Source organism: Manihot esculenta, chromosome 17 (genome assembly GCF_001659605.2).
Source record: "Manihot esculenta cultivar AM560-2 chromosome 17, M.esculenta_v8, whole genome shotgun sequence".
Lineage (NCBI taxonomy): Eukaryota > Viridiplantae > Streptophyta > Magnoliopsida > Malpighiales > Euphorbiaceae > Manihot > Manihot esculenta.
In genome coordinates, this window is record NC_035177.2 from 10226106 (window position 1) to 10239971 (window position 13866).

Below are 13866 nucleotides of genomic sequence, written 5' to 3' on the forward strand. Positions count from 1 at the left end.
TGAGTTGTTAAATTTTCATGAATTATTATTTATAAAAATTATTGGTGAAAAAAAAATACTACGACATTAAATTAAAATTCTTGCCGAGCAGGGAGATGAGGATAAAGTTCAAGAGATAAAAGGGATAAAACTTTAAAAACTGAAAAATATAATATTTCATTTTATTTATAATATTTAAATATATAATATTTATATAAATATTTTATTTAATATAAATTTATTTATAATAAATATTTATTATATATAATATATTTATTATTATATGTGATAAATATAAAATATATTTACTTTTAATATAAAATTTAAATTAAAAAAATAATATATATTTATTAATATAAAATTTTAGAGGCTATTATAATTTACTATTAATTATTTTTTTAAAATTTTATTTAATTCTTAATTATAATTGTGGTAAATAAAGAAGTTTAAAAATTAAATACACGTAAACATATGCATTTTTTTTTTTTTATCAAACAACCCTCATTTCTTTTTTATCAAACACTTTCATTTCCATAAATAGCTCCTCATCATGCGTATCTGTCTTTTACCATTGCGGGTCTCAATCTTTGTGTCCGTCTCCTAGTTATAGTAGTATTTTGCTCACACTGCAACACTTAGCACTTTCCCCGCTTCTAGTCCTGTTGAGATCTAGAGAGAGAGAGATATTAGATTCAGGAGCTCGAAGCGCTTCTCAGGTTTGATCTATTTCCATCTGCCTTCACTCCCTGCTTTTTTTTTTTTGGCATTTTTTTTCTGGGTTCTTCAAATGTTTGTCCTTTTTTCTGATCTTCTTCTTGGGATCACAGCAAGAATCTTGTTTGAGCTTTCTGATTGATTTTTAGTGTAATTAGAGCTTAAAAACAAGCTTTACTTTTCTCACCCACCGAGTGTTCCTAAGGTTTCTTGGAGCAAAAGACGTGAAATTTGCATTTGTTCTTCTTTGGTGGCCTCATAAATCTAGGTCCCAGGTTCTGAAAGAAGTGTAGCATTAACTATAATAGCCATTATACTGTTTATTATGTTAGTGTAATTCCCAGATTTGATGTTAATCGACTGATTTGAGCAATGTTACTTGATTGTCATGTTCTCTCAAGATTTATCTTTCTTGTCAATTGATTTACATTTTTCTTTTTCTCCAAGCTTTGTATTTCTCGCAGAATTCTTTAGATTATTGCTGGTTACTTATTAAAATTTGTTTCCATTTTGTTGTATTTCTGGCTGAGCGATCTTGCTGAATGATCAACTGTACAATTTTTCTTAAACTATGCCTCAAGTTAACAATGATGTCATTGTGAAGTGGAAGGCGTTCTATTATTTCATAGTTTTTTAAGATCTAAATTGATCTAAACGCGTACTCTTTTCGAATGTTTATAGCTCCTTTTACCCCTTTGAAAAACGTTAGGCTTCTTCTATATCACTCACAGAAGTCCCTGTTTCTAACTATCCTGCATCTTACAGTGAAGCTCAAGGAGATTTTCCTAGCCATATCATGGGCTCGAAGCATAAGCCCTCAGGCAGTAGAACACGGAGTCCTTTGTCAATATTTATTGTTTTTTGTCTGTGCTGTTTCTTTTATGTCTTGGGAGCATGGCAGAGGAGTGGTTTTGGTAAAGGAGATAGCATAGCTTTGGCAGTAACCAAAAAGGCAGATTGCAAGTTCTTTCCTGATCTGAACTTTGAAGCCCATCACAATCCTGTTGAGGTTGTTAAACCATCTAAGTCAAAAGCTAAAGCATTCAAGCCATGTAATGTTAAATATACTGATTATACACCTTGCCAAGAACAAGACCGGGCAATGAAATTTCCACGGGAAAATATGATATACAGGGAAAGACATTGTCCGCCAGAAGAAGAAAAATTGCATTGTCTTATTCCAGCACCAAAAGGGTATAAGACCCCATTTCCATGGCCAAAAGGCCGTGACTATGTCCACTATGCTAATGTTCCATATAAAAGCCTAACTGTTGAAAAGGCTGTTCAGAATTGGGTGCAGTTTCAAGGGGATGTGTTCAAATTTCCAGGAGGAGGAACCATGTTCCCTCAGGGTGCAGATAAATATATTGATGAACTTGCAACAGTGATCCCAATAGCGGATGGCTCTGTCAGGACTGCTCTAGATACTGGTTGTGGGGTATGTTTCAAATTATAATAAAAATATTAATTGGTAAATGTTTAGTTATTTATTCAAGTTTTTATGTAAGCAGTAACTTTATAACTCAATTATAGTTCTTTACATCCAGCTAGTCAGTATTTTTTTAACTCTACTACGCCTAGGCTTTGGTTTTTTAGCTTGGATTTATTGATTGAGAATTTAGAGCTGCATAAACTCTGCAGTTTCAAATGCTTGAAAGCTGACTAAATGGGCCATTACTACTTCATTGTCGTTTAAGGGGCTGTTGTATAGCAGTTTAGCGCATAATCATGCTCTTGATTTTATCTTTATGTTGATCTCATGCCCAAAGGGGGGCATTGCATATTGCTTCAAAGGACTTGATATATATGACATGATTTCACGTTTTTTATACTCCACTGTTTTAGACTATACCCCCTTTCTTTCCATGATTTATTGTAAGTTCTAGTGCAATTCCCTCTTGACACTTTTTACATCATGTAATTGTCTTGTGACTGTGGAGTGTGGACTACTATAGGTCTCCATACAAAATCAGGTTTTTATCTTTTATTTGTTACCAAAAAAAGTGAGAAACTTGACTTAAAATTGCATTTCTATCCACTCAAAGTGATAAATTATGATTGCTGACCTGATGAAATTGATAAATGTGTAGGTTGCAAGTTGGGGTGCATACCTGATGAAAAGAAATGTATTGTCAGTGTCCTTTGCACCACGAGATAACCATGAGGCACAAATACAATTTGCATTGGAGCGGGGAGTACCAGCTGTTATAGGGGTTCTAGGATCAATACGTCTTCCATACCCATCAAGAGCTTTTGATATGGCTCAATGCTCTCGATGTCTCATACCATGGACCTCAAATGGTTAGTAGTTCTAATTCCAACAAGAATGATGTGGAAGTCTTTTCTTTCTAAAGATATATCAAGTGTAGTAAATTGAAAATTTCATATCAATCCCACCATTGGATTGCTTATGACAATAACAGACCTTTTTTATGAAACAGTAAGTGTGAAAGACATTTGATTCCTGATGGTAATTTTACAAATGGTCACTCAACTTTGTGATTTGTTTCATTTGCACCATTTGACTTTAATTTATTTTAATAAAATGACTCAACTTTAATTTGTTTCAGAAAAAGTCATTATAACCTATTATATCATTATCAGGTTTTCAAGTTAACAAAATAAATAATAATAATTTTAACTCATCTATCTATCTTATTGTGTCTCTTTTTCTCTTATATTTGATAGATCAAATTAATTGATAATGGTTTATAAATAGAAAAGATAATATCTATATGTAAAACGTTTAATGATGACTAAATTAATATCAAATTTCCTTTTATAAATAATGTTTTTAATCAATGTTGAAATAAACATTAATATTTTATTATGATATGGAAAATGCTCTTGTTATGAAATACGTACATGAATTCAACACACGAGCAATTTTGGACTGCTGAAATGAGTTTGACCGTGCACGATTTTCATGTTCAATAGCATCACTCTTATGATATACCAATAGAAAATATGAATAAAGCTTAATCACATAATTTTTTATTTCAATTGATTTATGAATATAAACTAGTGAAAGAAAGCTTACTCCAGCATATAATTATTATAAACCACACACACATACGCACATAAGTTAAAGTTAAAATTATAATGAGATTATATATTGTACCTCACAAACAAAATTGTACGTTACTAATAAATTTCAGTTCAATTTGGGAGAACCAGGAATCATCTGCACAAAAACTTGCAAGTTTACCGATCTTAATATTTTCACTTGAAATTGTGTACACTGATTCCATTGGCAGGTGACCTTGTCCACGAGTTAAGTTGTTTGCTTGATTGAAACTTGTAGACTTGCATGAGTATATTCTCGACTTCAAAACATGGATGGAGAAAAAGTCAACTGAACTTTAGATCTTGTAATAAGTTTGTGATACCATCACAATTAAAATTTTGGGTTAAAACTTCCAATTTCTCATTTCTTTTATGTCCTCTTAAATGATTAAAATTTTGATATTGAATCACTTCTGGCTGATTCTATGGGATAAATTCCTGTTTATCTGTTGGTAGTTTATAATAATTTCGTGGGCTTCTGTATACAGATGGAATGTATCTAATGGAAGTTGATCGAGTGCTGAGACCTGGAGGATACTGGATCCTGTCTGGCCCTCCAATAAATTGGAAGACATACTATCAGACTTGGAAGCGGACTAAGCAGGATCTCCAGGCTGAGCAAAGAAAGATTGAAGAAATTGCTGAAAGTCTTTGCTGGGAGAAAAAGTATGAGAAAGGAGATCTAGCTATCTGGAGAAAACTTGAAAATGACAAAAATTGCCCAAGGAAGTCTACCAACATATGCAAATCAGATAATGCTGATGATGTCTGGTGAGTTTAGATTCATCTTAATTTGCTGATGAATGTGTAATATCGAGAAAATGACAAATAGATATTAGTGATGTTGATGTAAACTATAATAAAACAGTTGAAGGTTACTCCACAGTAAAATTGTTTCATTCCACCTGCTGCTTATTACTTTGTGCTTCCATGTTCTCAACTAGATACCATGCCTTTTGAAAAGGTGAAAAGTTATAACAGCTCTTGTAAATTCTACAATTTTTTTTTCCCTATCCTAAGTCTTCCTTCTATGGTTTATTTAGGTACAAAGAAATGGAAACATGTTTAACCCCTTTCCCCAAGGTAACCAGTGCTAAAGAAGTAGCTGGTGGGGGGTTAAAGAAGTTTCCAGAAAGGCTTTTTGCAGTGCCTCCTCGAATAGCTAAGGGACTTGTTGAGGGCGTCACAGCAGAATCTTATCAAGAGGACAATAAACTTTGGAAAAAGCATGTAAATGAATACAAAAGGATCAACAGATTGATTGGCACTACAAGATATCGGAATGTGATGGATATGAATGCAGGGCTTGGAGGGTTTGCAGCTGCACTTGAATCACCAAAGTCTTGGGTGATGAATGTTGTGCCTACAATTGCTAGGAACACTTTGGGTGTTATATATGAGAGAGGTCTAGTTGGAATCTATCATGACTGGTATGTCCTTATGAATCTCCTCCTTTTACTGCCAATTTTATGCCATCTGATGGCATGTGGGTTATGCTTTCACTTATACTTCAACAATTTTGCTGATCCAATTGATGGACAATTACAATGGAAGTACCTGTTTCCCCCCGAAAACCCTCATTTTTGTGTTGTGATGGGGGGTTTCAATCCCCAAGTTCTCAAACTAGAAACCATAAAATTTATCAGCTAAACTAGGAAACCATAAAATTTATCAGCTAAACTAGGAAACATCTATGGCTAACCTCAAATTTGCTGACTCATACTAGTGCAGCTTGTCAATCATTTTAAGATTCACTGGGAAATTGTAGCATGAAGTTTTATCAGTATTCACAAAAATCATCTTGGCTTATTGTCCTATTCTGTGCAGCTTGTGGTCTTTCTGTCTCCACAAAACCTCTAGTGCATTTTGAGAGGAATTTCGTTATTTCACCTTCTTTATTTTGTCATTAATCATATTGCTGCTGCTTTGCCAAGTCCTTTGCAATGGTTTAAACAAAATCAACTCCCTTCAATGAAAATAAACCATTTACAGATATTGTTTATGGGCAATGACAAATCAAATACCAAATGGGAAAGAAAAGAAAAAAAAAAGAAAGGAGAAAAATATGAATGTAGGATGTATGCCATTCTGGCTTGGAGAGATGACCATGCCCTTCCAAAGTCTTCTTTGACTCAATCAATCATACCCTGCTAATTCCATCTATTGATTACTTTCATGGAGGAACTAAAAAATCTCACTGTTGAAACCTAACAAATTCATGATTTGAAATTGAAATCCCAATGACATTTTCACTTGTTCTCTACTTTCAGGTGTGAAGGATTCTCAACATACCCAAGGACATATGATTTTATTCATGCCAGTGGTGTATTTAGCTTGTATCGGAAGAAGTAAGCTTCTAAACCTTTTCTTATTCTTTATGTATGCATACTTGAGTTATAACTAATTTTACTGCTCCTGATGATAAAAAAAGAGGCAAACCTTTCGTGAATTTGCAATTTAATCCAATAGTTCAATTTTGGCTAATTTCAACATATTTGTTGCAACTTATAAAGTTGATCAAAATTAAGGTTCCAATCTTAGACAATTTTAGCTAATTTTTGCAACAAAACTGTAATGAGGGAAGAGGTTGGTAATTGTGAGCCTAATTTTGGTCGGTTAGATAAAAAGGGAAACCAAAATTTTGTCAATTTGATAAATTTTGTAATCCATTTGCTCTATTTGGCCTAAATTGCGAAAATTAAGATCATGATTTTATGAAAACGTTTGTATATTTTTTCTCTTAATATGCCTTTTTATTAGTGCTCTACCTTTTTGTCATGATGGATTTCAACTTTACAAAAAAACTATCCCTCCATTTGGCATGATTCATTTACAAGAAAAGAATTCACTCGCAAAATCACACATGATTTCATTTTCTTCGAAAATATAAATTTTGCAAGTTAAAAAAGAAATAAATTCTTCAATTCCAAACAAAAAAATTGATACTTGACAGAAAAGAACTGAATTGATTTGAATTGAATTGAATTCTAGTGAAATTATTGATTCCAAACAAGGGTATGTGTTAATGTAAAACACTTGGAAGTATTTGGCACTTATCTATTGGTTTGATGCAAGGAAATTTCTTACCTACCAAGGTTTTTGGCATTAGTTTAATATTAATTAGTGGAATGTACCATGATTTTAGCTTGATGTCATTCATTGATTGGCTGAGGTATGTACACCTGGGTACATGTAAAAATTACTCTTGATGCAATACTCTTCTAGGCAAGTTGAATCTTCTATTTTACAGTCACCATCATTAAATTGCTTGTCAAGTGGAAACCTTACTAATTTCATGACCCATGTATGCATACATATTACTTGATCAGCAAAACCTTCACTGCCATTGAATTCTGATCAACATGTGTAAATGGCATAACAGGTGTAAAACAGAGGACATTCTTCTGGAAATGGATCGCGTTTTACGTCCTGAAGGGACAGTAATGTTCAGAGACGAGGTTGATGTTCTCAATGAGGTAATGAAAATTATAGGAGGCATGAGATGGGATGCAAAAATGGTGGATCATGAGGATGGTCCTCTTGTGCCTGAGAAGATATTAGTTGCTGTCAAACAGTACTGGGTTGCTGGTTCAGGAAACACCACATCAAATTGATGAATAAGCCATAAGTCAATTCTTTTGGAGGCAGAAATAATGAAAATTATACATAACTAAAGAAGTGAATTATGTTTCTCCAAACAAGAAATTGGACTGAAGAGTTCTGAGGTTTGGGGCAGGCATATGTAAGTTATTAATACAATGTTGTTGATGATGTGCAGCAAATGTATTAATTCTCCATCTTAATTTAAACATTCATTTATGTGATTTTGGAGGGCACAATAGAATTTGTATTTGCTCGTTAAATGAAATTTGTGTTTGTTTAATTCATTTTTCTGAATTTTTTTTTTTCGTTCGAATCAAACCGATCGAATACTCATTCCATCTAGCTCTGTGTCTTATTTTATATAAAATAACAACCGCAGCACATATAACAATTTCTGCTCTGCTCTTATCTGGAATCTTCTTTGCTTTTTTGGAATAAACAATCCATGTGCTTCTTGCACTCCCTTCTCTCTCACTTGGTATCATGTTTGTATCATAACAAGCAAAATCTTGGCCATTAGCCCTACCCATACCCTCTTAGTGGCGAGACAAATGCACAAAGAAAAATCCAGGACTTTCAGATTCAGCATCCACGTCAAGCTCTATAGCTGGAGCTACAAGTGAATTGGGTTGCGGGTGATTGCCACTGATCCCCAGGTTGGTGTCTCAGAGTTCTAAAGTCACTTCTGATTTTAGTTAGTAATGTACCACAACCAGCCAAGATGAAGCTCAGCCAAAAGAGAGGGTGTGCTTTTAAGATTGTATTTTTTTTAAAAAAATTTTAAACACATATCCTTAATACACTAAATTAAAATTAAATTATGTTCATATCCATTATCGCATTAAGGAGTAAAGAGTAAAATATTTTCGGCGGATATTTGATTTATCAAACTTTTAATCTCATTTGAAGATAAAGAATATTGAATTATTTATATCAATATTCGTTCATTACTAAAATTGTACACTAATTAAGTTATTTAAAAGCTATTTAAGAAACTCAATTCAACTTAATTCGTTTACTAAATGAATCAAATTTAAGCAGAAAATATGCATCCTAATAAAAATAAAAAATTTAAATACTATGTTTTTTTTTTATTCAAAACTATAAAAGATATAGTAAGAGTACAAAATAGTATAATATGATAAATTTTTACGATATTAATACTTTGATTAGTTATTTTAAAAAAAAAAAAAAATAGAACACCACAAACTTATGTTAAAAAAAATGTTTCTTATGTTTCCACAATCAGAGTATTAATAGTACTATTCTAATAATTAGTAAATTCAAATACATCTTTTTGAAAACTTCAATTTTGTAAGTTTCCTTTGCCAACCCATGCCTACAAAAATTCATTAAAAAAAAAAAAAAATAGTTAATTAAAAGCTAATATATATAACCAAAAAAGGAAATTATATGAATAATAATTACTTTTTCAATAATTGATCGTAGATATTTCACAATTTTATTTGACAAAGAATCCAGATGTCCCTTGAGGATCATCAGGACTGGCAAATTCAATTGGTGAAATTGATTGACTCTGGAAGACAATTTAATTGTATCTCCTTCAATACCAATTCTACTTATTGATCCAAAATAATAGTTTAAAAATTTACTTTTTCATTCAACTTATTATCATTGAGCCAACTATCTCATAAAATTTTATATAACTAAGAAGTCCATCTATGGTTGTATAAATTAAGGGAAAAAACTTGTAGAATTTCCTACAGGTGCTAACTGATGAATCATTTTCTACATTATAAAAACCAGAAGAACAAAAGGTGATAAAATGAAAAATTCCAATTCTTTATACTCACCTTAACCATAGGACTAAACACAATTGTGAATGAGTAAGTTTAGTCTGAATGGTTCACGTCTTTCTCTTTTTATTCCTTTTTTCCTTGTCCTCTAGTGAGGCATAATCGCTACTCTGCTATAGTACCACCTGTCACTATCATATAGAGTCTTACGTACGGGTGTACCTGCCTTTTCACCATCATTAGGCGGCCATTTAATTCTCTTCCGGCACTCATGCTGATAGGGTCGTGGCATAGCTAGGCCTGCTCCCCTACTCCCCCATCACGTCAGATGAGCTGGGTTCCCCTTTGATGAGCCCGGGCCTCGGTCAGCTCGGCCTGCTCAACCGTGGACTAGGTTGTGTGCTAATGTGCCAGCTTGCGTGGTGGGCTCTGATAGGTTTTGGGCCTAACTCTCCTGCAACGACTCGACTACGGCCTGGGTGCCAGTGGCCCAGCGGTCATCAAGTGCCTATTTACCTGCTCATTAGTTATTCCATGATTAATGAGGGGGTAAATCTCGAAGCCTCAATTATGACCACGCGGCCCTAGGGAGGCTCCTATCAAAAAGTCTTTTCTTCGCCTTTACCCATTTTGAATTCGTATTCAGTTTTGCTCTAGACTCTTCCTCTTGCTCTGCTTCCTTTAATCTGTCTTTCCTCTCTGCAAATTTTTCCCCGAGGTACATCTCCATTCTCCCTATGGCCGCTGTTAGAATCTCCGATGTTGTGGGTCTGATGTCTACAGTTACTCCTTCCAATTTTTTCTCCGATGAATACATAGACACCTCCATTTATAGGATTAAGGCTCCTCTTCACAGTGAGAGGATTGTCCTCCCTGTTCCTCTACCGGTGGGTTTGATAGACCCCCAACAGAGTCGCAGTTTGATTTTCTATGTCAAGCAATGCGAGTTTGGATTAACCTTTCCTTTTACCCCCTTCTTTATCGAGGTCTTCCGTCACTTCAGAGTGACCCCTCGTATGTTATCCCCGAATTTCATCCTCTTCATGTGTTCTTTTGAATCAATTAGCTTGTGCTGGGGTCTTTTTCCCTTCTGTCACTCTATTCTCCACCTTCTGTTTAGTCCGGATCAATCATGAGTTTTATTACTTTGCTCTCCAAGGAGGGTTATCTATCTTCGCGGGGTACAAAAATTCAATAAAAGGCTAGGCTGAGGTCTTCGTGGTAGTAGAGTTGAAGGAGGGTTCAAGGATTGACAAGGATATTGATCCCTCCTGGAGGGAGGTCCCCCAGGACTGTAATGACCTTTCTCGACTGCCCCTGGTCGATCAGATCTGCCTTCTTTGACTGGCCTTTGTCTAAAGGAAGTATGATGTCGAGCAATGCATGTTCGTGTCTAACTTTCAGGACGGCCGGGAAGCTGGTACTCGTTAATAACTATTGTCCTATCTTTTTCTTTTTCTTCTCTTCTTTTTTTTTTTGTGTTTTCTTTTTATTGTTCTTGGCTTTAATTTAAATTCAAAGGGTAGGCTGCAATATGAGAAATTGCAGGTATTTTAACTTGGGATGTTTTCTTTTATCAAATGTTTTGTTCACATAGATAACTATTTGCACTATATGTATCGTGAATGAGTTTATTGCAGCAAGAAATAAAAAAAGGCCAGCTTTATTTATTTATTTGTTATATATATATATATATGGGTGATTTACAATTTAGTCCCTGGATATTGCCATTATTAACAAGTCAGTCCCTGTATTTTTAGAAACCTATTAAAACGTTCTTATGTTTTATTTCCGTCAACGAAATAGTCCTTCCGTCTTATTTTCCGTTAAAATTAGATAAAGGAGGAGAGAGAAAATTTTTTAAATCCAATTTTACCCTCAAATAAAACCATTTATTTAGTCCTTGTATATTGTAATTATTAACAAGTTAGTCCTTACATTTTTAAAAATCTATTAAAATATTTTTATCTTTTTTCATATCTATTAAAACGTCCTTATTATTTTTTTCCATCAATGAAATAGTCCCTATCTTTTCTCACATCTATTAAAACATCCTTATCGTTTATTTAAGTCAACGAAATAGTCCCTCCTCATCGTTTCTTTCTGTCAACGAAATCGTCCCTCCCTATATTTTTAGAAATATATTAAAACGTCCTTATTGTTTCTTTTTGTCAACGAAATAGTCCCTATCTTTTCTCATATCTATTAAAACATCCTTATTATTTCTTTTTATCAACAAAATAGTCCCTATCTTTTCTTTCCTCTTCCTCCTCCTCCTCCTCCTCCTCCTCCTCCGAAAAAGAAGAAGAAGAAGAAGAAGAAGAAGAGAAAGAAGAAAAAGAAGAAGAAGGAGAAGAAGAAGAAGAAGGAGAGAAAGAAGAAAAAGAAGAAAAAGAAGAAGAAGAAGGAGAAGAATGAGAAGAAGAAGAAGAAGATAAAGAAGAAAAAGAAGCAAAAGAAGAAAAAGGAGAAGAAGCAGAAGAAGAAGGAGAAAAAACAGAAGAAGAAGAAGAAGAAGGAGAAGAAGCAGAAGAAGAAGAAGAAGCAGAAGAAGAAGAAGCAAAGGAAGAAGAATTGATGAAGAAGAAAAGGAAGGAGGAGGAGGAGAAAAATAATTGGGGGTAATTTAGTCTTTTACTATATTTTTAACGGCAAAAATAGACAGAAGGACTATTTCGTTGACGGAGAGAAAACATAAGGACGTTTTAATAGGTTTCTAAAAATACAGGGACTGACTTGTTAATAATTGCAATATCCAGAGACTAAATTGTAAATCTCCCTATATATATATATATATAACAAAGAGATATGAAGATGATTCAATTGGCGCAATCTATTTCTTATTTTTATGTCACATGCAGAGATAACTTGGAGAAATGTTATCTTAGTTGTATCATTTGCTGCTTGCGAAGCTGTGGCTATTGAAAAGAAGGTATGATTCACGTGTCTTTTGCCTTTTTAGTTTTAGATCTTTAATCTTTTTAATGTAGTTTTTTTAGCTGAAATCTGTACAATTTGATGTTTATGACTTAAATATTAAGTTTCACTATACAAACACATTTACTTTTTAAATATTTGAACTTCTACTATTTGGATCTATTAATATTTATGTATTTAGTATTGGACTATATTGTCTTTTTTTTTTGCTATTTTAGATTGTAAAATTATGAATTAAAATATATGTGTACATATTATTATTGCAATATGTTTATGAATATATTAAGAAAAAAAAAGAATAAATTAGGCTCAAAGTAGCGGCCAATCAATGATCAAATTACAAAAGACGATCCAAATAACTTTTACATGCTTTGATTTACCACCAATTAGCAACAAAATGCTGACCATTTGACGATCATATAGCATCCAATTAATTTAGCGACCATTTAGTGACTATAAAAGCTTTAAAAAAAGAGATATTCAGCTTTCATATAGCGATCAAACAACGACTAATTTACCAACTTATTTGCGACAAATTAGTGATCAATTGTTAACGACTATTTTGTGATTAATTTAGTAATCAAAATTTATAATGGCAAATTCATATTGACACTCAATTAACGATGATGTTTTTGTCGCTGATTGGTCCCTAATTTAGCGACCAAATGTCAATTAGTCACTATTTTTTTAACGATTGGCCAAACATTGACGTTTTCACTTGGTCGCTACTTGATCCCTATTTTCAAAATAGCGACCATTTTGCCTCAATTAGCAACCAAATCAAAATAGCCACCATTATGCCCCAATTAGCGATCAATTTTTTTGTTGCTAATTCACAAATTTTTTGTAGTGATATATTAATTAAATTAATAGAAGATTGTGTAAAGGCTTAAATTGATGACATGGAATTTGGAATAAAACTTTAGTTTGGCCAAATTTAAAAAGGGATATAATATAATGCATTTTACTTTTTTCAGTTATACTCTCTTAACTTAATTGAGTTCTTGATGATTAATGGGTTGAGTTGAAAGAGTGTGAAAAATTGAGAATAATTTTTATGAATGGCCGAAATTCTTTAATGAAATATTAAGTATGTGTCTTGTCTTCTTTTATGTATAGTTCTTTAAAGTAGATGAGTTCCACAAGGATGAAGATAAAATTGGATTAGGAAGAAATCTTTTATTCAATTGCTTTGTAATGGTTGAAATATATATATATATATATATATACACACTAGAGGCTTTAAATATCCATGTTCATATCTATATATGTTCATTATTTTATTTGGATGTACCTTCAATTAGAAATTGAGAATAATCAAGTTCATATAAAGGTTTAGGTTAAATGAGCAAATTTTGATAGAAACTTTGAATGATGAAAAGGTAGATTTTACGAAATGAAAGCAATGTAATTATGTTGTATATTAAATAGTTTATAGATGAAAAGTTATTGAGTTTAGTACAATCAAGTGGAAAACTCATGTGAGTCAACTCTATTTGGAGGACTATAATTAATAGTTAATTGTATTAATATAATGCATTAATTATGTTGATTAAGGTTATATGATATAAGTAAGAATATGATGAATTTTTGTTTTTCAAAATTTTTGAAGTATAAGCATGGAATATTTAGATTTGAAAAATAAATATAGTTGGTTAAAGAAAATAATAAATGCTAATCCTTGTTAGAAGTTATAAACTAGATTAAAGATACAATATATAGTTATATAATATAGATTTTTAGAGTTAGAATGAGATACCTCATAGGTTCAGTTTTTAAGCCCTACTGCTACTGTTACAATTTTAGTCTT

General features: G+C 32.6%; 1 protein-coding gene across 1 annotated transcript; it reads left to right on the top strand.

The window, feature by feature from the left end:
- Positions 1-536: 536 nt before the first annotated feature.
- On the top strand, positions 537-7646 carry LOC110605191 (probable methyltransferase PMT14). Its single transcript, XM_021743567.1, has 7 exons — positions 537-695; positions 1459-2131; positions 2784-2994; positions 4248-4530; positions 4803-5189; positions 6030-6107; positions 7142-7646. The coding sequence occupies exons 2-7, from the start codon at positions 1490-1492 to the stop codon at positions 7371-7373; spliced, it is 1833 nt and encodes a 610-aa protein (XP_021599259.1). The 5' UTR covers positions 537-695; positions 1459-1489; the 3' UTR covers positions 7374-7646.
- The last annotated feature ends 6220 nt before the right edge of the window (positions 7647-13866 follow it).

Bases quoted from the DNA above. Each gene is read 5' to 3' on its own strand.
- LOC110605191 (XM_021743567.1), top strand. From the start codon at position 1,490: ATGGGCTCGAAGCATAAGCCCTCAGGCAGTAGAACACGGAGTCCTTTG. The intron at 2,995-4,247 runs GTTAGTAGTTCT...TTCTGTATACAG, and splicing joins CATACCATGGACCTCAAATG to ATGGAATGTATCTAATGGAA. The intron at 6,108-7,141 runs GTAAGCTTCTAA...ATGGCATAACAG, and splicing joins TTTAGCTTGTATCGGAAGAA to GTGTAAAACAGAGGACATTC.